The following is a 25,983-nucleotide window of genomic DNA, read 5'->3' as shown; positions in this document are numbered from 1 at the left end:
GATGAGGTGAGTGAGTGCCTGTCGTTTAGTCGCTAGGTCATAATGATTAGCACAAAGTCTTCTCCCTCCACCTTGTAATGCTCCAAATTTTGCCGAAACATTTGCAAGCAGTCTGACGAGGGACCCACATTGAACATAAGTTAGTCATTGATGATGTGCACTGTTCCAAGTGATATGCCCAGAATGTCTATGATCTCCCTGTGCTTAATGCGGCGATTACCATGAATCAGTTCATCAACATGTGCCACCATCTCTCAAGTGGATGCTGCTTGTCTTTCAAAGTGGCCGTGGCTGGGTTAACTGTGTGTACAGTCCACACACATCTCCTGACAGCGCTAATGCCAACACATACTTTCAAAGGTATGGCACACATCTGATGTAGATTTCAATAGGTGGAACATCTTCCGCAGTCAGAAATTCAATCACAGCACACTGCTTAAACTGTACGTCCACGTAGTTCGACATCTTTCAAGCTACTACTCTGACGTCAGTGACACTACCTCAAACAGAAAAATTCGTGTCTCACTCAATAAAAAAGTTGTAAGCCAGGAGGCAAAACTTATTGAACAACCCTCATATTTTTACAACAGCTCATATGAAGATCTTTTAAAATTGATTTAAACATTAAGCAAGAAGCTGTTTCAGATGTACGGTTTCATTGGTACTGTATTTGCTGTCCATGATGAATGTGGCAATAAAATTTTCGGCAATTTTATGAATACAATCACACTTCATTTGTCCTGCCCCTAGCATAAATTATTACTTAAACTAAATTTATGATCTATAACAGTGGCGTATTCTGAAAATTTGACCTTGTTACCGCAACAATTCTTATATATTGTGTATATTTATTATATATTAAATATATATAATAATATAAATAAATCACCAATGTAGGCATTCAAGTAATACAAAATCAGAGGTCTAACAACTTCAAATTTTCATGCAATTTATATGGTAAACCAGGTAACATGGAAGAATATGCCACTGATTTATAAGAAGGTAATAATATATGTACTAATAACAATTGCATGAAATAAAAATTATAACATTGTATTTTATTTATTCTGATACAATAGCCTGATGAGATGTCTTTTAACATTGTAATTATAATTATAATTATAATTTTAAGAAAACGAAAAGCACATATAATATTAACATTTCATATTATGTTCATCTGAATATAGCATATTGTTCATATTGAAGTGACACTTCCACTTAATCTCGAGCATAATGCTGCACATTAATATAGAGGGTTATTCAAAATTAGTTACCTAAAACTAAAGCTGACTAACTCCAAAAATATCATTCAATATTGATTCAAATGTGGTTCTAAATACGTGCCATACCATGAAGTTTCATTTCTAAGCCACCAGAGGTCAGTCGCTCTGTTACAGGTGACTACATGACCAATAAACCAGTTGACATGGAGTTGTACGGCAGTGGGGAGCGTGAGCAGTGTTGTCTGTGGTTCCACGAAACACAGTCTGTTATTGTTCAACAGTGTTTCAGAACTACATATCAAAAAGTTCCGCCTCAAGTAAAGACTGTCAAATTCTGGTACAATCGTTTTATCAACACAGGCTGTGTTGCACACAGAGAACGAGGTCGCGCTTATATGCGAACATGAGATGAAGGTTCATACCGGTGAGATATTTGTCAAGTGACAAAAGGAAGCCACATCAAACATTTAAAAGAAACTAGAATTTATGTAGATTTTATTGCAGTAAATAAATTATGTAAGTAGCTATATTATACAAATGGAGTTATTTAATTTTAGTTTTTGCTAACTATTTATGAATAATCCTGTATTAAGAAATCATGGCATTATCGTTTCAGCGCACTGAAGTAAAGTTACCTTCATCTAAGAAGACAGGTTCATATTACGACGCCCTCCAAGAGGAACTCGGCAGGTATGTACAGCACTTTAGGCACTAACCACAACTAACACATACTTAAGTTTTAAAGTGACACTGTGAAGATAATGGTGGGGAAATGTTACTAAGTTATTGTTTGATGTACATAAGTGTTTCTGCTTTTCTTGTGTATCTTGGATGAAATAATCGTCGCTTTGCATGGCATTACATGGTTAATTAAATTCAAATGTTGTAATGAGACATCAGTAATGCCAGGAATTATAAGTATGCCACTTTAAATACTCACTTTAAATAGTGAGATCAATATCCTTTAATAGATGTACTTCGGTTAATAAAAAAGTAATTATGTTTTCTGAAATGAAGATGGACTTCGTTTAGTAAAGTTTGGATCATGGGAATTAATGTAGATTTGTTTCAGTACTTTTAGAGCAGAAATTCTGACAATCATAAACAAATGAAGGCAGATACAGGTATAAATACTTCAGTAAGATTCCAAAAATTCTGTGTTTTCGCAAGCCAAGTCCATGTTACTTAATTTTATTTGGAGTTTTCTGCATCTTTGTGCTAATTGTGATGATGAGGACGAATGATGATTAGATTAAATTGATGGACATGCAAAGAAACATCCAGGACTTGAACTTGGGACCTTTCATGGTGAGATGGTGAGTCCAGTGCTCAACACACTCAGCCACGAGGGAAAGTTATTTAATTTCAATAAACTGCTGTACACGAAATATATATTTTTGGCCTAATAAAGTTAAAGTCCAGCAGCATGGCTATGCAGTCTAAGGCATCAGGCTTTGGGCTCAGGCTATGGGACACATGCTGGTTTGAGTCTCCTGGGTATGAGGGGGGGGGGGAGGGTAACAACTTTTCTCCTGAGATTTCAGCCAGTGTATGGGACTGGTGGCCATCTACCATCATGAGGCAAGTGGGGAACTACAAATGAGTAGCGTAAACCCGGTCACAAAAAACTACGATGATGACCCTTACCATCACAGACTGTTGCATCATGGGTTATATTCAAGTTTCAAAAGCCCAACAGTAAATAGGGTATAAGTGTTTTTCAATTGTTATGTTCTTTCCGTGCTATATGTGAATACCAGGCAGAACTTCAGTTTCTGGATGCCACGCTACACTGTGATTTGATGTTTTGTCATGCTATGTAAATACCTGTGTATATACTTGTCTATGAAAATTGGTTTTGTGTGGGATGCACTAACATTCCCGAGTGTTAATTTCTTTGCCACTAACAACCCAGCAGCTCTCCTGAGCTGGACGATGACCCTTGGGATGCCCCACTTGTACAGCTCGAAAAGAAACTCCACCCTCCGCAAAGGTGAGTGGTTTACAGGAATTAACAATATTTAGCACCTACATTTGTAGAATTCTCTCTATAGCTTTGGTCTTGGAATCAGCATGGATAGTAAACATTCAGGATCCTTTGTATTCCTATTACTGACCACCGCAAATTTTTTTTTGTGCTTATCTTTTAATCTGCTAGTGGGACACCAAATTTGTGGTAATCTCATGTCTGCTACTGTTGCAGGATACACTTCCTTTAATTTGCTTGGATAATTGCTTGTAGATTTGGAAATCAAACTTACAATTACTACTGTTGGATTAAAAATTATAGATACTAGAGTTTGGGCCCCAATTAAAAGTTAACCAGTAGACCTATATAAAAACGAGTTACATTAAAATAAGCTTATTCAATTCTGTGTTAATCTATGCTAGCCAATTTTTTTAGTATGTCTTCTATTTTTTATTGTGAGAACAAAGAAAGTGCTGTTTTTCTTTACTTTGCAAACAATCACTCTCTTTGGAATTCTATAAATAAGAAACTGGTCATCCGAAAGTGTTGAAATTGTAGTACAGTGCAAGCAGGAAGGTTTTAAACACAATTCTTAATTTTCAGATTTTTAAAATTTGTCAAAAAAAACAACAATTTCCTATCAATTTTGCAAAACAGCCTATTCTTAGTATTGGGTTGTCCTATAAATACAATATTGGTCTTGTTTTGAATCTCTTTGCATCTGTTTTAAAAATCCTTTATCATTGTCGATTCACATTCCGAAACCGATTTTATAATGATTTTTATTCCAAGGAGTAAAGACGTATGTGAAACATGGCAACACCTCATGGACTGGCTTGCAGTGCCAGCCCGCAGTTTCCACGGTTCAACAGACATCGCTGTGTGCAGTGTTGCCATGTTCCACGTACATCTTTACTACCTTGAATAAATATCGTTATAAAATCAGTTTCAGAATGTGAATTGACAATAATAATGGATTTTAAAAACAGATTCAGAGATTCAAATCAAGACCAATATTGTTTTTGTAGGATTACCCAATACTAAGGAATAGTTGTTTTCAAAATTGATAGGAACTTTTTTTTTTTTAACTGAAAATTAAGAATCGTGTTTAAAACCTATCTGCTTGCACTGTACTAAAATTTCATCACTTTCGGACCACCCATTTTTTATTCATAGAATTTCAAAGAGAGTGTCCCTTTGCAAAAGTAAAAATAAACACTGCACTTTCTTTCTCATGACAATACAAAATATATGTCATACTCGAAAAAAAAAATAGTTAGCATAGATTAACGCAGAATTGAATAACTTGTTTTTATGTAAGTCTACTGGTTAATTTTTATTTGGAGTCCAAACTCTAGTATATATAATTTTTCATCTGACAGTAGAGTTGGTCAGTAATTATCTGCACTTTAGCTGCAATGTTCTTTAGCTTGGTCTTACTGCTTTATGAGCATGCATGTCAGTAGTGGGCTGTCATTGTTATAATCAGGAATGAAAGATTAAGGGACAGCTACCTTCAATGATGTGCCACAATTTTTTCATTTTCTTCTTGGTTTGTTCGTCTGTAAATAACAATTCGAGATCTGACAAGGAGAGGGCACTGCTTGGGAAATTGAGTTCGGGATGGAACTTCCTGTAGTGGTAGGGTACCCTACAGATATTTGTTATGCCAATGTATTAGCATCCAGTAGCGAGCCATTTCCGAGAAAAAAACACTTCAAAGTTTCGAAGCTTTCCATATACAGCGAAGACATTGTTCGTTTGTTAATCTGCTTGGTAGCCCAGTGGTAGCGTACCAGTTTCACGCACCGAAGGGTTCGATTGCCCCTAATTTTTTCTTTCTTTTTTATGAACTCGAGCAAATATTTGTTGCAAAAATTCGTTTTTATTTGCTGTGTGAGTTGTCGAGGAATATTTGGTTCCTTTACAATAATGACCACTTTGGATGGTGTACAAAAAATTTACATAAAAAGGATTGTTTGTGAATAGTATTCTTGTGTTGAATATTTTCTAAACAAAGAAAATGTATACTTTTCGCTACACGTAATATTTTTTCGAAACTAACGCATGGAAAATTGAATGTGCATATGTTTGTAAAAGGATTAGAAAATAAAAAGGATATTAAAAGGAGTATATTGAATAAAATATAATTTCATATTTATTTAAAAAAGTCATTAAACAAAAATGTAATAAACGGTTGCTCGAGTTAATAAAAAAAGCAAGGGCAACAAAATGGAAATTTAACCCAGAATCTTTGACACATAAAACTGATACACTACTACCTGGCCATTGAGCCACTTGGGAGTAGGACAATATCTTAGCTTTGAAGCATTTTTTCTCTGAAATGACTGGCTACTGCACGCTATACCTGCCGCAAAATTAGTTTGGTATTGACGCTTGGGAAGCACGTGTTGAAATCGGGTCTACGGCACTGCGGGAGGGTGGGTTGCTGGCATGCGAGCCAATCAAAATCTTCCCAGTGCTTCACCCAAGCCCTGGTTACCTAGCAACAGACAACGTTTATCTCGGTGTTGCCGCTTATCGGGCGATTCTTCCTGCGATCAGATTTCATGTTGTTGGGAGAGGACGTGTTGTTTGTTTGTTGCGTTGCTGTGATATTTTAACCGGTCCGTTGTTTAGTGTTTATTGAATTTAGAGTATTCTTTGTTGTATATAGCGTGTTGTTTTAGTTGTTATTTTTTGTACATAATTTTCTGTGTTCTTGAGTGTGTCGTGAGCTTGTGTGAAGAATGTCAAGCACAGGAGGCAATACTCGAGATGACAATGTACCAAAGAGGCCATGCACTAAAAGAAAAAGGAATTCTTCTCAAAGGACAAACGCGGGAGATGGTTTGTTCTGAGCGCAAATAATTTGAACAAGAGAAAAACAATGGGGCTCCAATCATTTCTGTAAATAAAGTTCTGGACAGGACTGCTGCTGCTTTCGGCGTGTCTAAGAACACTATTGTTACCATAGGGAAAGAAAAATATAATGTGGTAGAAATAAATAAATAAATGCGAGGCTTCAAAATTGGAAACCCCAGGAAAGAAGAGGAATATCAATAAACGCGTGACAAATTTAGATACCTTTCAGCAAGATGCTATTCGTCGCCATATTTACTCTTATTATAGGAGGAAAGATTATCCCACTGTTGGGAAACTGCGAGTTTCGTTGAAAGATTCGGCATTTTTTCAAGGTGGGGAAACATCTTTAAGGACAGTCATAAAATATCTGGGATTCTCATACAAAAAAAAATAATGGACGCAAAATAAAGTAAAGTATGTAGGCATATGGGGATGTGGAGGTAAAGCTCCACACATTCTCGACCTCGATCTAGGCCATATTATGGAGGTGATGTGGTTCACCAACCGCCTTTACCGCAGGTTTGCCCCAGGTACTCACTTGGGCTGAGTCGACCCCGGAGCCGCTCGGGATATTTGAAAAAGTTCCACAAACCACCGCGGGTCTCACACGTGAAAGTCAGACGCCCCACCAACTCAGTTGCGGTATAATTGAAAGATGGGCAGACTTTAACGGGGACTTCGGAAAGAAATGATTATTGAAAGTGTATATACAGAATGGATTGAAAAGGTAACCTGTAAACAATGCTCGTTTCGTTAATTCGTTCATGTTGTAAGGGAGATGGAAATGAAGAGAGAAAACAATAACACATTCATCATTGTTGTCATCATTGTTATTCCGTTTTCCTCGAAAAACAATAACACATTTCATCATTGTTCCTTTTCATAACACGTTTTCCTCGACACAGCGTCAGACGGCTGCACTGCGTACCGTACCGTACCGCATGATATGGCAACACCGTGACGCGTGTTCCTTCAGCTCTCAATACCAAACTAATTTTGCGGCAGGTATAGTACCTCATCATATCAATATCTATAGGGTACCCTTCCACTACATGAAGAAGCCCTGTCCGAAACTCAATTTTGCAAGCCGTGCCCTCTCCTTGTGAGATAAGAATGAAGTCCCTTTCTTGTTGAATGTTGATTGCATTAATACAGGGTGGCTCAAAAAGTCACTTAACACCCCCTGGTACAAGGCCACTGCAGCACGCAACATGGAAATGCTGATGACCAATCGTTGCCAGGCTAAGGAAGAACCACACTGACGACACCCGCACGGTCGACTTTTAATTCAATGGAAGCGTCACACTGTAAATTGTTCGTGACAACCATTCATAATGCGCAGCTCTTCGTGGATATATCAGATTAAAATCGTGTACAATGGCATGCAAACTTCTATCCCTAGACATCACTTTGATCTCGATGCATTACCGATGCGCTAAACAAATTTTAAGGCATTTTTCTAACACCTCGAAAAGGAGCAAATTGGTTCAAGAATTCAGTCATAACTTTTTACTGGTTAAAGATACATAAAAAGAAACCTTCACCATTACATTTCTCGTGAAATTCTAGCCTGATTTGTTATTTCATATCACCCCTTTCCCATTTAAAATTCTAAAGTTGAATTCAAGATGGCGGACATCAAGATGGCCGACGGCCGTGCAGGTGGCATCAGTGTGGTTCCCCCTTGGCCTGGCAACGATTGGTCGTCAGCATTTCCATGTTGCACGCCTGCAGTGGCCTTGTACTGAGGGTGTTAAGTGACTTTTTGAGCCACCCTGTATACATGGCTTTCACATTGTACAGTGTGGCCCATATGGAAGATAACTGAAATTATTACATACTCATTATTTCGGTTACCTTTTTTGTGAGGGGGAGGAGGGGCATACCCTAGATAGTAGACAAGAAATGGACTGGCTAGGAGGAGTTGCTCTGGAATGATAGAAGTTTATAGTTGTGTGAGGATGTGTGTGACTGAAATTATAAAAAAAAATCTGTACCAACCAATAACAAGCTTAGACTTTAGGCCATTCCTGCTTTTGCAACTTGGTAGTTAGAGGGGATGGTAAGAAACTGCCAAATACTCAATTTAGAACATGAATATTGTCTTATTTTTAACAATTTTCTTGATTCACAAAATCTACTTGATTTTTACAAATGCAATCACTCAATAAGTACTGTTACACAGTACACAGACGTTCTCCCTTGAAAGAAGCTTTCAAATGACACTTGCTATTTATTCTTTTATTAATTAATGGTTTATTTAGTTCTGGACAGTTAGAAGGTAATAGCTTTTCTGGACCACAAGTAGGTGGTTCCTTAATTTATAGCCATTTAGAAGATGACTGCTTAACAGTGTTTGGAAAGTTACTTTTTAAAAGTAACAAAGTTGAAGTAACAGTTACTTGCTTTAAAAAGTAACCAAGTTACAGTTATAGTTACTCATTTTAAAAAGTAAATCAGTTCAAGTTACTGGTACTTGCGAAGTAACTGCAAGTTTCTTTTACAGTTACTTTCTGCTGGAAATTTATGTGCAAACAAATTCCACAGAATCAATCATCATTCAAGAAAGAAAGACTTACATGTGTTTTAGTTTCTGGTACTTAGTATAAGTCTTCATATATTTATATTATTACACCAAATAAAAATTAAGACAGAATTCCATATCATCCATTCCCCAAGGGCTAAAAATTTGAGAGGGGAAAGAATCTCCTCAGTAAACACCACACAAACTTCACAGTACTTCCAAATACGGTTGCTTAATTCATAAACCTCTAGGAGGTGATTGCTTAATTTATAGCTCTCTAGATGATTGTTTAATTTATAAACCTCTTGGAGGTGATTGCTAATTGATGTGCATCTAGGAGTGGATTGATTAATTTTAGACATACTCTTTCAATTGATGATTTATTGTTTGTTAGCTATCATTAGAGAGGGTTGAGCCCCTCCTCTTAATTGGCCCATGGCCACTTTACATATGTTTTATCTTGTTAATTGATCATGGTAATGTAGACCACATGTCAGCTTCAATTTAAGTTCTAAATGCATGGACATGATCGCTAAGAGCATAACATAGTCTGCTTTACTGATGTAGGTATTCTTTTTTTTAGGCCACGTTCAGAAGTAATAGAAGTGGATGCCAATCGCCGCGAAGCCTTTAAGGCTGGTCTGAATTCCCAAGCGAGGTTAAATATTGCGAGGGAAAGCAGGCTCCTTGGTGCCCTGCAGCAGGCTGTCCGCAGCAATAAGCAACCAGAACAACAGGGTGGACGAAAAATCCCCCTCAGCCGCATTGGAAGGCAAGTGATAGGGACTGCAATGGAGCAAAGAATGAGGGAAATCCGAAACCAGGCTCACCCACTGTCTCAGAGACCTGACAGGTAAGATTGTTGTTATTAATGCGCTAATTTAGACCACCCTTGCTTAATATATACATGGGAGAGTCAAAAAGTTACTTGCATTTACCTACAACATTTTGCACGAAAAAGATATTCTGATGAATGTGGTTGGCAACACTGTTCACAGTTTCCTTAGAAAGGTTTAGTAATGGTTGCACCCTGGCTGTTATCATTGGTGAAAATGTTGTGTCAGTTGGAAGTACCATCCAAACTGCCTGCAGTGACTCATTTTCTGTGGGCAAGAGATGCATCGCCAATTGCATGAAGTGTATGGTGACAAAACAATTTTGTCTCAGGCGATCGCAAAATGATATGTGTTGTTCGAGAATGGGTGTACGGATATTGAGGACGACTACCACCAAGAAGGCTGTCAATTGCAACAATAAGGGTCAATGTTATTGAACTGATTCATAGTTCAGTCCTCATGTCCTACGATTCTCATGCCTTTGGGCCTACGAAAGAAGAACTTGCAAAGTGACAATATCATTCCAACGAGGAAGTTAAAACTGCTTCTCAAGAATGGTTATCGAAAGTTGGAGGGGAATTATTCGAACAAGGTATAGAAAAACTCTGTCACACTATGACAAATGCTTGAACAGACTTTGTGATTATTAAAAAATGTAGCTTTGGTAGTGTACTTTCATATAAATACAAGACCTGTCTTCCATATTCCATACACAATTGCTTTCTTGATAGTGCAACTAACTTTTTGACTGAGCTATTTTGCAGGTGAATGATTGGTAGTCTTGCATTTGGTAGGGTAGTGCTGGGTTCGATCTCTGGTAGGAGCCATAAACTTTCAATATTAGCTCAGTGTTGCGAGAACATTTGAGGAGCTACTTGCAATGAAACAGCAGCAGACTCTGATCAAGAATGCCAGATAACACAAATGAGACCCACCCTGACCAAGTCGCACTCAATTAAAATCAACTTTGTATACCTTAGTCCTCAAAGAGTTGCTACACATAGAGTTTAGTTTAGTTTAAACTGACTTCACCCTTAAAGAATAACTTAATTTTGTATTCGAAGTCATTTGAAAATGTCTCTAAATGCATTTTGTGTTCATATTCATACAAATTCTTTGATTTGATTTTTTGAAGTAAGTAATACATTATTTACAGGAATATGGCAATTTTACTAGTAGAATGACTAGATATACTATTATTAGCTGATACTGGCTGGCTACAAGTTATTCAGGGTTCAGCTGTACCTTTGGCTGACACCAGGGTGACAGTTTCAAATTTACTTCTCTTTTTGAAGAACCACTATGATATTCCACAATCTGAAAAAAATTACATGTTCTTAGAATTCTTCTACAGCATTCACGTGAATCTTCGTATTGTTTGCTTTCACTGTTGTTATGCTATTGGGATATTCTCAATAGTTTCAGAGCTACATAAGTTTATTAAACTACAGGGTGCACCATGGGAAATGGACGATTTTATAATGGCCCACTTTTGTTTCTTCTTTACATGGATGATCTCTCCGACAGACTGTCCTCTCTCCCTATAAATATACTTCTGTTTGCCGATGACTGTAAACTTTTCACAGAAATCTCATCAGAACATGATTCTTTAATCTTACAGCAAGCTCTTGCGCCACTTGTGTGGTGTTGCCAGTGGAAAGTTCAATTGAATCCTAAGAAATGCTCCTGCCTCACCATTTCCCTAAAAAGGAACAAACTCTATTCTGCGTATTATCTTGAAAACAACCCCATCAAAAAAGTTTCCTCTCAAAAAGATCTCGGAGTTATCATGAACGAAAAACTAAACTTTAATGAGCACATTAGGAACACTACTAAAAGAGCAATGCGTCTTCTCAGTCTTCTGTACAGATTCACTGAAATCCAAAACCAATCATCCATCAGCATATTTTACAAATCCATTATCTCCCTCATTCTTGAATACAGCTCTCCTATCTGGACCGTGGCTTCAAAAACAAATCTTTCCCAGATTGATTCTATCCTCAACTTTTTCCTCGCACCTTCACAAAACAGACATCATGTCTGTCTTCAATATCCAACCACCACACTCTCGTTGCGAATTAGCAGACATGAAATTTTTGCACAAAATCATGAATGGTAAAATTGAATGCAAATTTCTACTCAGCAAATTTCATCTACGCGTCCCCACACGGCCAACCCGCAACGTTAAGCTCTTTCACAATCCCACCACAAGGCTCTCCCTTCTACAGCAGTCTCTTTTCTACAGGCTTCCTCACTCATATAATAACCTGCCTCCAAATGTAGACATATTCTTGCCAGAACAAAGTTTTAGAAAATTGTTAACGATGTACGATGTATGTATAATTTTGATTTGTTTTCTGTGCCATCTTGTACTCTATTTTGTTGTTGTTGTTATTGTTATTTTCCTGCTGTTACTGTTTCAGTGTAAAATGGTCATTCAATACTGTATCTGAAACTTTAGGTAAATTAAATAAATAAATAAGCATATGTAATTTTTCAGATTTAGGAATATCAGAGTGGTTTTTCAAAAGGAGAGAAAAGGTCCAGCCAAGTCTTAAGTAGGTCAGATAACTATGCAAAAGTGATATAAAGTATAGTTGACAGTAAACCTGAACTATTAAATACATTTTTTAACATTAGGGTCTGTGTTTCTTGCAATGTGTATGTTTTAATATTATTCAAAGCTGAGATTTGTATTTTTACAGCTCAAACAACAACAGCCAAAGTCATTGCAACAGGAATAACAATCGTAATAGTGAGAGGAACGACGACTCCTTCAGTCCTGCCTCAGATTTGCGCAGATTGCTACGTCAATCTGTTACGGAGCAAGGGAATGTCATGCCGATGGTGGGGAAAAGTGACGATGACTTTTCCGGGCCTTACAATTTCAGGCAGCTGCTGAGACCCACGCAGCATGCCCCCACTGAGTCACTACGGAAGCGGAAGGGCTTGGCGTCGAGTGGAGATCACTCCCGTGAAAGCTCAGGGCATGGCCGGCTGATGGGACGGTGCTCGCCTCCTGGCTGTCAACATGATAGCCCCGTTAAAAGATGGGCAAGGCCCTTCCAGAGTTAATATAAAACATAGTATATTAAGCTTTACAATTCTCCATACCGGTTTCACTGATTTGCATAATGCAAGCATTTAGAAGGAGATGTGTGAACGGCAAATCAAGAATCTGTGATACCATTTGTTGTAATTTTATATGCTTCATTTCCTTTCAACTCTCTGAAAGTAATAGTGATGTGACGAAGCAGAATTCAAATGGAAAATGGCCAAAACTGGCATATATATTGGAATTGATAATGATTTGACTTGAAACCAATTTCCTCTATTTACCTTTATTTCTTATCTTTGTATATAAGAGGCCTATTATTTATATTAAGAATTATTATTGACACTAAGAATTATTTTAAATAATTTGAAATTTCTTGAATTTTTCTTGCTTCCATGAATAACTACTTCCTTACCAATGCAAAATGTCAAAGGATATTTACAACAAACAAATAGAATATTTATAGAATATTCAGATTGCTGGAAATGTTATTCTCTATCATTATTACATATCTCAGAATCACTAAATTTCATACTTGGTCACATCACTAGAAGATAACAAAATAGCAAATGCTATAAATCAATGCATGATGAAGCAGTCAACTAATTTGTATTAATTTTAATATACTAAACATTTTTATCCATGACATTAACTTTATGAAGAAAAGAATGCTTGATTTTTCTACATGAGGTCTTGCTTATTTACAGTACTACTGTTTTTTTAGATATTGAGGTGTAACTTTTTTTCTAAAGCTTCAGGCTTTTTATGTTAAGAATTTCGCCATAAGAACCATAGAGGTGACGAAGTGATATGGCTCAACACTTTTCTTCCTAAATGCAAATAATTATGATTGGCTCCCTGGCTCTAAATATGTACAATAGGTTCTAACATGTTAAATAGATTCTAACCTTTCAACAGAGAAGAAAATATTTTGTTAAGCATTAGTCACTACATATACATATATATTACCAAAGCAAATGCAGTAACCAAGAATTTATATGAATTAATGTCTTTACTTTACTTGTGAAATGCATAGTTTATACGAGTACTTAGACTCAAACAAATTCAGAAGAAAATTATATTATCTGAATAATTAGACAACCATGCTAATGGTTATGCTTGCAGTAGAAACACATATTAGTAGCCAATAATTAAATAGAAGTATCAATAGTCTTAATATTAATGTTTATAAAACATTATTATGTAGACTGATAAACCAAAGACAAGTTGTGTAAACATTCAATGTATGTAATGTAAGTAATTCTAAATGTTTGTAGTATAATTGAAATTCATTAGAAGTTATATTTCAATATCAGGTGGTATTGAAAAATTCATTGTATTTTAGATTGTCACTAGTTTCATTATTTCTTAATGCAATGAAAATAAAATAAAATAAAATTTTCAATTTCGCCTTAGATAAGCTTAATAACTATTATGTTCATTCATGAGAAAATAACATAAGTGTCTATTTGCATATGAACAAACTTTATGGATTTTGCATATTACAACAGATGCCACTGAAAAAAAAATCCCGACACAATATTTGGTTTGTCTCGCCTTATCTTTATTTTTTCATACCTTCTGAACCATGTTTGCAAAACCATTTACATCAAGGATGTTAAGTTTGTTTGAGTAATGTAAATGCAATTACTAATAAGGTGGTTTTGTTTCAATGGAATATGTTCACTTTCACGTAAACATAAGATTTTGAGTTGTTAAGTCGATATGTGTAATATACTGTGCATCATTTAAAAAATATATATGTATTTATTTTTCATCAACATATCAAACATATCATTTAAAAATATAATTCATTACATCACACTAATAATATTAGAACTGTCTGAAAACTTAGAACTTTTATTATTCTGATGTTGTAAAATGTTGTTTGTTTTTGTAGTTTGTGCCAAACATTGTTCACTTTGTTTTAAAGACAGCGATAATGCTTCTAAAAAAATCCTCTTCAGCCACTTTTTTACTGTCTACAGAATTTCCTTTAAAATAAGACTGATGTATGTCTATGTTTAGTGCAAAATGAGAAAATACTAATAAATTCCTATAGTCTACTTCATTTTATGGGGAAAAATTATTGCCGAAAGAAGGAAAAAAATATTTTTCGTTATAAGATGGCACTAACTACATAGCAGTTTGTTTATATGTCAATATTAATATGACTATAATGTTATCACCTCTTTTTACCTACCAGTGTATCTGCATATGTAAAAATGCATGTTAAATAAGGCAACTCTTTACTACTGATGGAAAGTGTTCGAGAAAGTTCATAGGAACAATTAAATATAGCTATTAAAATAAATAAAAAGTTGTTAATAAATATTGAGAATTATATGTGTATATTTTTATTGATGTATGTAAAAAAAGTTGATGTAAATAAAAGAGTATATAATATTGTTAAAACAAAACTTTATTTCTACTTACTCATTGTATGCGCCGGCCCCCATGGTAGAGTGGTTAGCACATTGCACTACGACGCTAGGGGTCCCAGGTTCGAATCCCAGCCAGGTCATGGATGTTTCTGAGTGTCCATTCATCAACTTCATCATATCATCACTGATCCCCATCTTCGCAAATTAGTCAAAAGTGGCACAAATGAGCGAAGTAAAATAAAGCAACAAATCATTGATCATTGTATGCCAGTTTGGTGGCCCTTCCCATATCCAAGTCTGGACTTGGGTGTTCTTTGTGAGAGTTCTGTCACCAATTTAATTCTATCATTACTCATCTCTGAATAGCTGGAGCCTGAATCTGTTGCCCAGATTCAATTTGAACTTGCAGGTGTCACTTAGGGATTTTGGTGGTTCAAATGCACCATTGGCGTTTAGACATATTATCATTTTGGAGACTTCATCATCCGTCAATAGGCCTGAAGCACCAGGACCTTTGAAAAATTCTTCTAACGAAACCATACAAAGCCTGATGTTCATCGTTACAGTTTGTCCGGTGTAAGGGGTGACATTCTGGTAAGGCATCCAAAACTCAACCTCACTTCTACCCTGATAACTGCTTCTTGCAGGTCGAAGAGACTCTGGCATCTGTACCAATGGCCAGAATAATCCTCTGTGGAATCATGTCCTGCGTTTGTCCTTGGGTGTGCTGAGTGAAGCCTCAGCTTCTAATAGGTTAGTAATAGTGCCTTCCTGATGGCGCAGTGGTAGCATCGTCACCTTGTCCATGGCACATAGTGGTTCTGATCTCACTTTAAACTGTAGGTTCAGTCCCGATTAGCCATACTGTGCATAAAGTGGACTTCAAACACCAAATCAAACAATCTATCTAATAGGTTAGGAGATTTTGCCGGCCCCCATGGTGGAGTGTAAGCACATCGTGCTATGACATCACGGGGTCCAGGGTTCGAATCCCGGCCTGAGCATGAATGTTTGTAAGTGTCTATTCATCAATTTCATCATATCATCACTCATCCCCATCTTTGCAAATTAGCCAAAAGTGGCACAAAAAGTTAAGTAAAATAAAGCAAATCAATCAGTTAGATTTTCTCCTCGGAAAAAGTATAGTTTTAGTTCTAGCCAAGTAATGAAGAAATGAGTTTTAAAAATTGAGTGAGGAAGTTTTTAATACACATATTTTATTTTCTAGGGACCTGTCCTTAATTTTGGTTTAGTTAAGGGTGTTATCCCCATGTGTGTGACAGGCAAAAATAGCCTATGTGGTTAAATACCCATAATCAATCAATCAATCAATCAACAATGCAATTTGTCAAAAGTGGCAGAAAAGCAACGCCAATATACAAATACAAATACTTGTTCTTCAAATAAACACTACATATCAAGTACTACCAACGTGAACTCTGATTTGCCAATGATACTAATCAAAAGTATACATGAATGAGAAGATGCTACACATGATACAGCCACAAACACCAGTTCCATTGAAAGTCAATGGAATCATAACAACCCATACGTGTCTGTTGCTGTACAATATTTGCAGGTAGTTTAAATTATATTATCTCCCATATATGATAAGAAGCTGGAGTCAATCAAACAATAATGTTATTTTTAAAATCTAGAAACAAACAAAAGATGAAGTAGAAATACTGTATACAAATACACCGATTTTGCCGTTCTCTAGGGAGGAGGAAGTGGAACTCGAAATAAGAAAATTAAAAAAACAAAACTCCCGGACTGGTTAACATTCCAGTCGAAATCATCCAGATCTTACAACCCAGGCTTTCCCAATACGTTTCTAATATATTTAATGAGTGTCTAATATAAAACATTGTTCCAACATCTTGGAAGGAGGCAAATGTGGTAGTCATAAAAAAAAGGTCATATTAAAGATGACTTGATTTTGATTTTAAAATTTTGGGTGCATCAGCACTTAGGCTATTTTGCACCCGTCACAGGGTCCCGGCCCTTATCGTTACTAATAACAACTCTAGCGTTGCATAAATAAAATCCTAAAATATTCTGACTTCCGTTAAAAGCTGAGGCTGTAAATGGGCACTCAGTGCACATAAGGACAAAAACAGGACAACATAGGGCCAGTCGCCAGAGCCTCGTTCATCTGCAAAATGGAGTCCAGGGTGTACTATGTGGAAGTGACGACTTTTGGGCTCCTACGTGGAAGGACACCCCATATACTAAAGATGAGACCTATGTAAAGTCCTACAGGCCTACTGCCGGAAAAACAGACAGATGAATTGGATCACCAAAGATCCTAGAATAGGCCGGGAATAAAATTGCTTTTGTAGCATATTGTATTAACTCACATGTATGCCCAAATAAAGTTTGTGATTAGATAAATGGGGTATGCAGGTGGAGGCGGACTCCCCTTTACTTTTTAAAATCTATAAAAAGTGGCTTCTTAGAAATTCCAAATTGTTTGTGATTAGCTGTTATGAAATTTCAAAAATTTAAGAAGTTTGTCATTATGTACAATCTTACTAAAGAATCAGATGAAGTAGGAAGACCAAACATGTAACTCAATAAATGTCTGTGACAATTTTTTTATTGTTTCTGTATGGCAATAAAATTTCACCAGTGTCTTCCATTTCAGATAGATTTTTAAAAAAATCGCCTCTGCTGAGAAAGTAAGGTTTGTGGTGATGGCACAAGAGAGGGTACTTTTTTTACCAGGGGACCCCCTGGCATATTTTCTCCCATAGTACTGTTATCCAAGGTCTGAGTTTGAAGTTATGTTCCTGCAATGGCCTCACAATAATTAACATACATTACTCTGATTGAAATCAAACTATATGTCTGAAATTATAATTTTTGGTTGAATTTCATATTCCAGGGAAGGGGGCATGCGCCCATTGTTCCCCTTACAGACATCCATGTGTATGTTTAGTAGAGAGGGAGAATCAAAGGGAACTAGTTAATTCTAGATAAGGCATAATTCAAGAAATATTACTCACATAACTCAACTTTCTATAGTTAAAGTTTGTGACATAAGCTCAATCGACTCAGGTCAGATTCCTGGAATTGAATGGAATCAAATTTTAACCCCAACTACAGTGCTTTTTAACAGTCAAGTTGCACTGGGAGCGGTGGCTAGCATGCCGAGCAGTGAGAGTGCATCTGCTGGCATTTAGACCCACAGCTGTATGCTGACCTTGGCACTGGATGCATCAGTGCTTCAGTATCCAGATAGCTGGTATCCATTTTGCACGACTTTGTGAAGTGTTAAGTTGTTAACAAGTGTTTTAGATTGTTTTGGTTTAGTCTACGTACGTGTTACTGGGTTTTTTCTGCAGTCTAATAATGCCTCGCTATATATACAATTTAAAACCATGAATTTTTATGTGTGACACGTCAGTACAAATTCTTGTAGGGAAGTTGGAAAGGTGTTTTTCAACAGAATTCCGAGATGTTCCTGTTCCACACAGAAACAGTTTTCGAAAAATTGTGAACAAATTTAGGGAAACGGGGTCTGTTCTTGATACCAAGTGAAGGGTGATACTCCATGTGCTTACTGACGAGAAACTAGAGGACATTTCAGCACCATTGCAACATACTCCTCAAAAATCCCTCTGGCGCCTTGTACAAGAAACCTGAATCCCAACATTAGAAGAATTGAAAGAAAATATCAGGAGAGAAACTGAAGCAATTTTGGAAGAGGAACTGATACGTGTTAGTGAAAATTTCCTAAAAAAAATACTGGATGCAGGAGGACATTTCCAACACCTCTTGTAACAAAGTATGTGCTCATTTTAATTGTAACTGTCAATGAAATTTTATCAACTTTATTTCATCACATGAGCTAGCAGTTCTAATTATGCGGATGTTGCATCCCAAAGCACTGGTGGCCTGATGGCACCCGCACGTCAGTCGACAGAGTTTGCCAGCAGATGAGCTTGCACTGCCCGCGATGCTAGCTGCCACTCCACGGGCAACTTGAGCGTGTAAACCATGTAAATATTTGGTACATTCTTCATTACCATCTGTTCTTGCCAATGGCACATTTCCTCTATCGCAAGCACTTTAAGAAGTTAACAATGTCAAGGCACAAGTCTGAAGTTCACCTTCAAGCTGATGCACTGGTACTGCCCGGGAATCCAGAAATGGTGCTGGTGACCTTCTGAACACCACCGAGAAAGCTGAAAATTTTGAGTGTGTTGGAAAATTTGTTTCATATGAACGTTTGTCTTTGTTTTAACTCTTGGAGATGTGTTATAAGCAAGTACTGTAATTAGCAGTTTTATGTGTATGGTTTATTACATCACATGGGGTGTAAGGGGTGACCTTCCATGTAGTACATCCAGCTGTCAACCTCACTTCCACATAGTACACCCTGGACTGCATGTTGTGGACTAATGAGGCTCTGGCGCCTGGCCTATGGCCAGTATATCTCTGTGTGTTGTCCTGTTTTTTTGTCCTTATGTGTGCTGAGTGCCAATTTACAGCCTCAGCTTTTAACCGAAGTCAGAATATTTTAAATACTTTAGTTGTACGACATTACAGTTATGTTGTTTTATTTATGGTAAGGGGCTGGACCCTATATTACGTGATGGGTTCAAAATAGCCTTAGCACACCCAAAACTTTAAATTCAAATTAAAAAATATTACATCATGATGTGATTGTTTGATGTCACTGACCCACCTGTGACTCCCAAACCCCTACATTGGGTATATTGTGGTTAATCGTTTGTAGTTGTTTTTAGCTCACGGAGATATGTTATAAGCGAGTAATGAGCGATTTTATGTGGTCTGATTTATGACATCAGCGACCACCCATGACAAGTTGCCCTTATACAAGTGCATCTGTTGCATGCTTCTCATAGAAGTGCAACAATGGAGAAGGAACTGCATATTTTCAAGGTATGTACGTATACAATTTAATAATACTTTTTTGTAAGGTCTGATAGTGATAGTAATTTTACGTTATCTTTTTAAAAATTTGCATGTGTTTTTCTGTGCGCGTGTAACAAAATTTGCTTCAAACAAGTAATGATTTTCAGTTCTGGTTAGATTATGACTGTTAGGTTTCATGGTGATAGCAATTATACATTATTCTTTATTTCCTATCTGTTTTTGTGGGTGCATAAAGTAAAAGTAAAAATATTTGTTTTTGCATGTACCAATGTGGGCATTTCAGATTTACAATATGACTTATGGAACACCTCTCACCAGGGGCGGCCGCTCATAAGGACGATATGGACGCTGCACTGCCATGTGTAACCACAAGTGAACAAACATTACATTAACATTTATACAGGGTGATTGGTAATTCGACCTATTCCTGGAAAGGGGTAATACTAGAGCACATTTGCAACAAATTTGACCATATGCACCGGGGGTCGGAAATCAATGGGTTCAGAGTTATTGCAGTTTGTAGATTTTCGTGACATGTTCCGACTTGCGACCAAAAAATTACTAATTGTGAAAAAACTACTACACCCTGGGCACTTAATCGACCCATTGCTAACAGCTGACGAATGAGTGACTACTGGAAAAAAAAAATTCCCATACACACAGAAATAAACAGGCATTGGAGAACACGTCATGAAGAAATTTGGAAATTACCGTTTAAATCGAAGAGGATTACTCAAAAAATCGTAAAACAACATAAAAATTACGGAAAAAACATCCTCGTTTCATAAGCTCTCCAAAAAGATACAAATGTTGTCAACTGGCACACGGGTTGGGTGAAAAATCTGAATAAAAAGCGGAGAAGGCACGTTGAAAACCTCTTTGTTAAGTGAAAAGAAGTTGTCAATTGTGAGAAATAAATTAACGAAAATGAGTGAAGTACTAATGTTATTGGTAACACTTTACTATACCTGAGACGGATTCCTTCAAATTTACAGGAGAAAGTACTTACGGAATTCATTTTCTGGAGTGTTGTTGATGTTCCAGAATGTAGTTTTGGTCCATTTTAATGCGAATCCATGAGGTTTTATACGAAAATCTATTTCTGATGCGCTATTGCTGCTGCCGCAACGATGTTGTCCATATATGCTAAATTGAACAAAAGGAGTGCTAATGGAACCTAACCTAACCTAGTAGGCATACCTCGTCCCCGTGATGGTTCGTGGGGCTATCGTGAATTTTTGGGCTAACGTCAATGGTTTTTGGGGCTACCCGTGGATGGTGTGTGGGAAATAAGGAACAACAGTAAAAACTCGTTAATGTAAGAAATAGACATTATTTTCGTTATAAATTCATTATTTCACCTAAAGAAATGTTCCGCAATGCAGAATAGTACGTTAACAATGTAAAAAAGTGCGAAAGAAATCATTCCCAGGTGTCTCAGGTATAGTAAAGTAGTACCATGTTGGTAAGTTATTTACCATTCTCATGATTCCAGGTTGTCAGAATTAACTGTTACAAAAAACTACAAATCCTGTTCAAATTGCCTCCCCCAGTTACGTATGCAAGCACACAGCCTGCGGAGTACTTCAGACACAATCACTCGCGTTGACACTCTGCCTGTTATGTATTGGACGGCTGTCACAATCCTCTCTCTCAACTCTTCTTGGCAGTTCACTGGTGTATTGTAGACTAACTCTTTCATGTGACCCCAAATGTAAAAGTCGCATGGCGTCAAATCCGGAATCCTCGCCGGCCAGGGGGTCGGGCCGCCTGGATCAAAAAATAGCATAGGATAATTGTCATCCAGCCACTGTCGCACACCCCGGAAATAGAGAGCTGGACAGCCATCATGTTGGTAAATCACACCCCTTCTTGTGGCGAGCGGCACATTCTCAAGCAGCGTCGTCAATTCTTCCCGTAATACTATCGCGGTCGAATTTGGATTCGTCCGTCCACACAATTCTTGTCAGATGATGGGGGTCTTCAGTGTCGGTATTTACTAAAAATCGACAAAAATCCATCCTTCTGGTAGGATCTCCCTCCTCAATAGCATGCACTGGCGTGTAATGGTATGAATGCAGTCCTGAACAATCAATATACACATGAAAGAGTTAGTTTACAGTACACCAAGAAGAGTTGAGAGAGAATTGTGGCAGCCGCCCAATACATAAAGAGTCAAGGAATATAGAGATTAGGTAAAGCCATCCGAAGATTGCCGATCTTGCACGAACGCGTGACGTCGCCGGAGAAGCAGTGAGCTCGGCTGAAGCAGACGACCCCTAGCATTTATATGGGAGATTCAGAGAGCGAAAGTATATTATTACTTTTAGGAGGGGGAAAATATTAATTGTCATCCTCCAAGATGGTATTGAGGCATCCTTCTAATGATTAGTAACATAAATTAAAACGCGCTACTTTTAAAAGGGGGCAAAGTACATGTGAAAAAATGTATTTTGAAAATCCATATTCCTGAAACTTTCTGACCGATGCGCTACAAAGAAATTTGCGTGTTCTCCTTTAGAATTTCGTCATTTTACAAATCGTAATATAATTTTAACAAAAACGTGGCATGCTAAAGAAGAATTAAAGAGATTAAAAAAATAATTGATTAATAGACTTAGTTTATTTTACTTCGCTTATCTGTTACATATGGCTAATCGCAAAGATGAGGATGCTTGATGATATGATGAAATTGAAGAAAGGAAAGTAAGACCCATGGCCGGGCGGGGATTCAAACCTGGGGGCCCTTGGCATCGTAAAGCGTTGTGCTAACCACTTCGCCACGGAGGTCAGCATTACAAGGAAATAAACAGAAATTGGCATCTATGTTTTAATATGCGAGAAACATTTGCGAGGATGTTATTGAAGTAACAAATAATTATTACAAGACGTTGTGATGAAAATTTTTAATATATCTGAAATATCGAGAGTTGACCTTGCAGTCTCTAAATGTACTTTTAGGGTTACGCAAAACCTTTACTCAAAATTGATAGTGTAAATTTATAAGCTATTAAAATTTAAAACTTATTCCTGTTCGAAAAGAGAAACTGCCAAGTCAAATTAATATTTCGTAGAAATACATATATTTCTATTTCATGAGGCCAAGAGAGTATTTGGAGGGGACGCTGGCTTGGGAAGGCTATAGCCCCGGATCTCGATCTGCAAAGGGGCTTCCAGTGGGAAAACATACCTATGAAATTGTCCAGAAGAAGGGGCGAAATGATTTTTTTAAAATGGCTCAAGAATACAAAGATATAAGTGGATATTTGACAAGCTTAGTCTAAAACTTACAACTGAAGTCATACGTGTGTGTGTGGGGGGGGGGGGGGTGGCTACGTGAGGTAACACAGTGGAATATGATTCACAATACTAAAATTAAAATAAATATGTTGTAGCTAGTGACAGCGCAATAGTAAAGATGGAGGGGTAAATCATATATTCCCGGGGCAATCATTTTTTATTATTCCGTCGTTTTACTGGGGGCAGATAAGAGAGAGAGAGAAATTGTCGAACGAGAATTGGGGGGCGTTCCTGTCACCCCCCGTAGTGTGGTCACTGCCAATGGCTATGCTGGAGAAAAATGCACCAATTAATACGCTATTAAGTAAAATAGATACTTTTAAAACTTTTAATCAAATTATTTGTGAACTATGATTTAAATTTAGAGAGAGCACATACCTGTTTAATTTAATTTGGATGAGTTAACTTCTGAAGCCTGCCATTTCCGAGCCTTCTTCCGGTGTAACTACACTGCCCTTTGAGCCGTAGCTGCTGCGTTCAGGTGGCGGAACGAGCAGAATACTAATTAAAACAAATATGTGACAAACATATACAAAAAACAACGTGTTGAAGCTATTGACGGCGCCAAAGAAAAGACAGAAGAAGAAGAACGTGGAGAGTGCAGTGATATTTTACGGGAAGCAGCAGGCACGTATCAAGGAATTCCTTTCTGGGCGGCGGATGAACACCATTTTTTAAAGGGGTATCACAATTGTATGTTTAAGGCCAGTGGTGGCAATTGGGTTCCAAAATGTGGGGTGGGGGGGGGGGTGGACAAGGAGACAAGCATTAAGAGGCCATAGTGTGATAGTGTGGAGGCAAAAGAATGGGGAGCAACTATCTCCTAAATCGTCGCCACTGTTTAAGGCTCTTTGTTTGTTTGTTTGATTTGTTTTATTTTACTTCGCGTTTTGTGCCTCTTGGCTAAGTTGCGAAGATGGGGATGAGTGATGAATGGACATTTACAAACAACCATGCCCGAGCGGGATTCGAACCCGGGACCCCCAGCGCCGCAGCGCGATGTGCTAACCACTCGGCCACGGGGTGCGGCGTTTAAGGCTGTCATTTTAATCAGAACGTGAAATCCTCTGTTTCCATGCATTAATATTGTGTGCCGGAACCATCTCAGTATGTGTGTTTGTCCATTTCTTCTCATCAGGCATGAAAACATCTATGTACCAGAAGAGTTTTTACGAAGGTGTTACACATGCACGGAATGCACAATCCACTCGACAACGCAAGATTCAAACTGTGTGCTGGGAACTGGACGCAGACAGTTCACGAATATTTTTCTCTCATTCGAGCCTGAACACCAATAATGTGTCTTGTCCTCCCATGTTTGCAGCTCTTATAAAAGCCGAAACCCACCAAATTGTTCATATTCATGCCTAAGCACTCGCAAGTGTCCAAAATTGCATGTTGACTGTGTGTCGAACCCAGTAGCCTTAAACAAAAGTATTTTTTTATGCCATGAAATTCTCGGACTGATTACACAAAATTTGGTCCTGGTACAACCAAATCATCACTCAAAACTTTGATTTTCAGTTGATCTGTGCAGCTTATTTCTTTTTTAATAAATCGCTCCAATGCCCAGCCCGATACTGCCGAAATATTCACTTTAGAGAGAGAGACCTTCGATCTCTTCGTCTTTTGACCCGACTACTCGTAGTACTACTCGACGTTCCGCTGTCGTCAATGTTTTTAGCTTTGGGACCGAACTGGAACTAGTGGTAGACTTCGTTACTTTACGGTATTTAGTCCATTTCATTTTCGAATCACTAGATCTTATAAAGCAACCAATGGACACTGACTGATCACTAATCGACTGTATGAATTGTCACACTTACCTCTGAAGTCTCCACCCCACCTATTCTGTTGTACAGATCAACCGGGAAATTGAAGCCGCGTATTAATATCCTCATTATATTCTAGAACGTTTCGCAGATATCACGATTCGTAAATATTGCCAGTAGTTCGACTCCTCTTTTTCAAGAACGTTCCCTCTAGCGCTTTCCAGAGATTAAAAAATTACAATGAATCCGAATCGCCCTACCTGGGGCGCTACCTTTCTTGTGCAGCTTCCAAATGCTGACAAGTCTCTTCTACATAGTGTTCAAGTTCGGTACGACAACACCGAAAGCGTAAGAAAAGTTTACGTGCAATATCATCAACAACAGGGTTATAGAACATTCTCCGTCTTGCCTTGATAAGTATTTCTCTCCTAAAATTATCGTCACATTATTCAAGAAGTCAAAAACCTAATTTTATCAGTGTAAACTGAAAAATTTCCTTGGGGAGCGGGGGGGGGGGGGGGGGCTCGAACCACCTGTCCCTACCTTGGATACGCGCTATTAACAATAACAGGCTTATAGAACATTCTCCGTCTTGCCTAGATAATTATCTCACTCAAATTATCACCATATTATTCAAGAAGCCAAAAACCTAATTTTATCTAGCGTAAACTGAAAATTTTCTGAAGGGGGGCCCCCTGATTCCCACCTTGGATACGAGCTGTTACCAATAACAAGGTTATAGAGTATTCTCCGTCTTGTCTCGATAATTATTTCTCTCCTTAAATTAACGTCACATTATTTTATTTGACACCCCAAGAAACCAAAAATCTCATTTTATCTAGTGTAAACCGAAAACTTTCGGGGGGGGCTTGATCCCCCTAAGCCCCCCCTTGGATTCGTGCCTGGGAAGCAGTCACATTTATTACACCCTTACCTTTACATACAATATTATAAAGTTCTGCTTTTAGATCTCGCACAATGCCATTTTCACAAAAATGGGCAATCTCGCATTTTTTATATCAATCAAGCTGTGATATTTTAGATTTCTTCCGTTAGTTTTCTGATAATAGTTTTCACAGCTTTCCATAGAATTTAGGCATGATTTCAGTTGACAAGAACAAAATAATATTATCTCAAAACATTGAGCAAA

General features: G+C 37.5%; 1 protein-coding gene across 5 annotated transcripts in view; it reads left to right on the top strand.

Moving 5' to 3' along the window:
* Positions 1–14,892, top strand: part of ninaC (STKc_myosinIII_N_like and MYSc_Myo21 domain-containing protein ninaC) — a 266,558-nt gene extending 251,666 nt beyond the window's left edge. For 3 of the 5 annotated variants that reach the window (XM_083139403.1, XM_083139400.1, XM_083139404.1), the window contains 4 exons: positions 1,840–1,913; positions 3,139–3,216; positions 9,165–9,434; positions 12,123–14,892. In XM_083139403.1, the coding sequence (XP_082995529.1) occupies positions 1,840–1,913; positions 3,139–3,216; positions 9,165–9,434; positions 12,123–12,492 (792 nt within the window). In that variant the 3' untranslated portion in view covers positions 12,493–14,892. The remainder of the gene's footprint in view (positions 1–1,839; positions 1,914–3,138; positions 3,217–9,164; positions 9,435–12,122) is intronic. The other 2 variants (XM_083139401.1, XM_083139402.1) reach the window with 2 other exon arrangements.
* The last annotated feature ends 11,091 nt before the right edge of the window (positions 14,893–25,983 follow it).

The sequence above is a fragment of the Lepisma saccharinum genome, chromosome 17, assembly GCF_977018435.1.
Source record: "Lepisma saccharinum chromosome 17, izLepSacc3.1, whole genome shotgun sequence".
NCBI classification, from domain to species: Eukaryota; Metazoa; Arthropoda; class Insecta; order Zygentoma; family Lepismatidae; genus Lepisma; species Lepisma saccharinum.
This window is presented reverse-complemented; position numbering and strand designations above follow the sequence as displayed.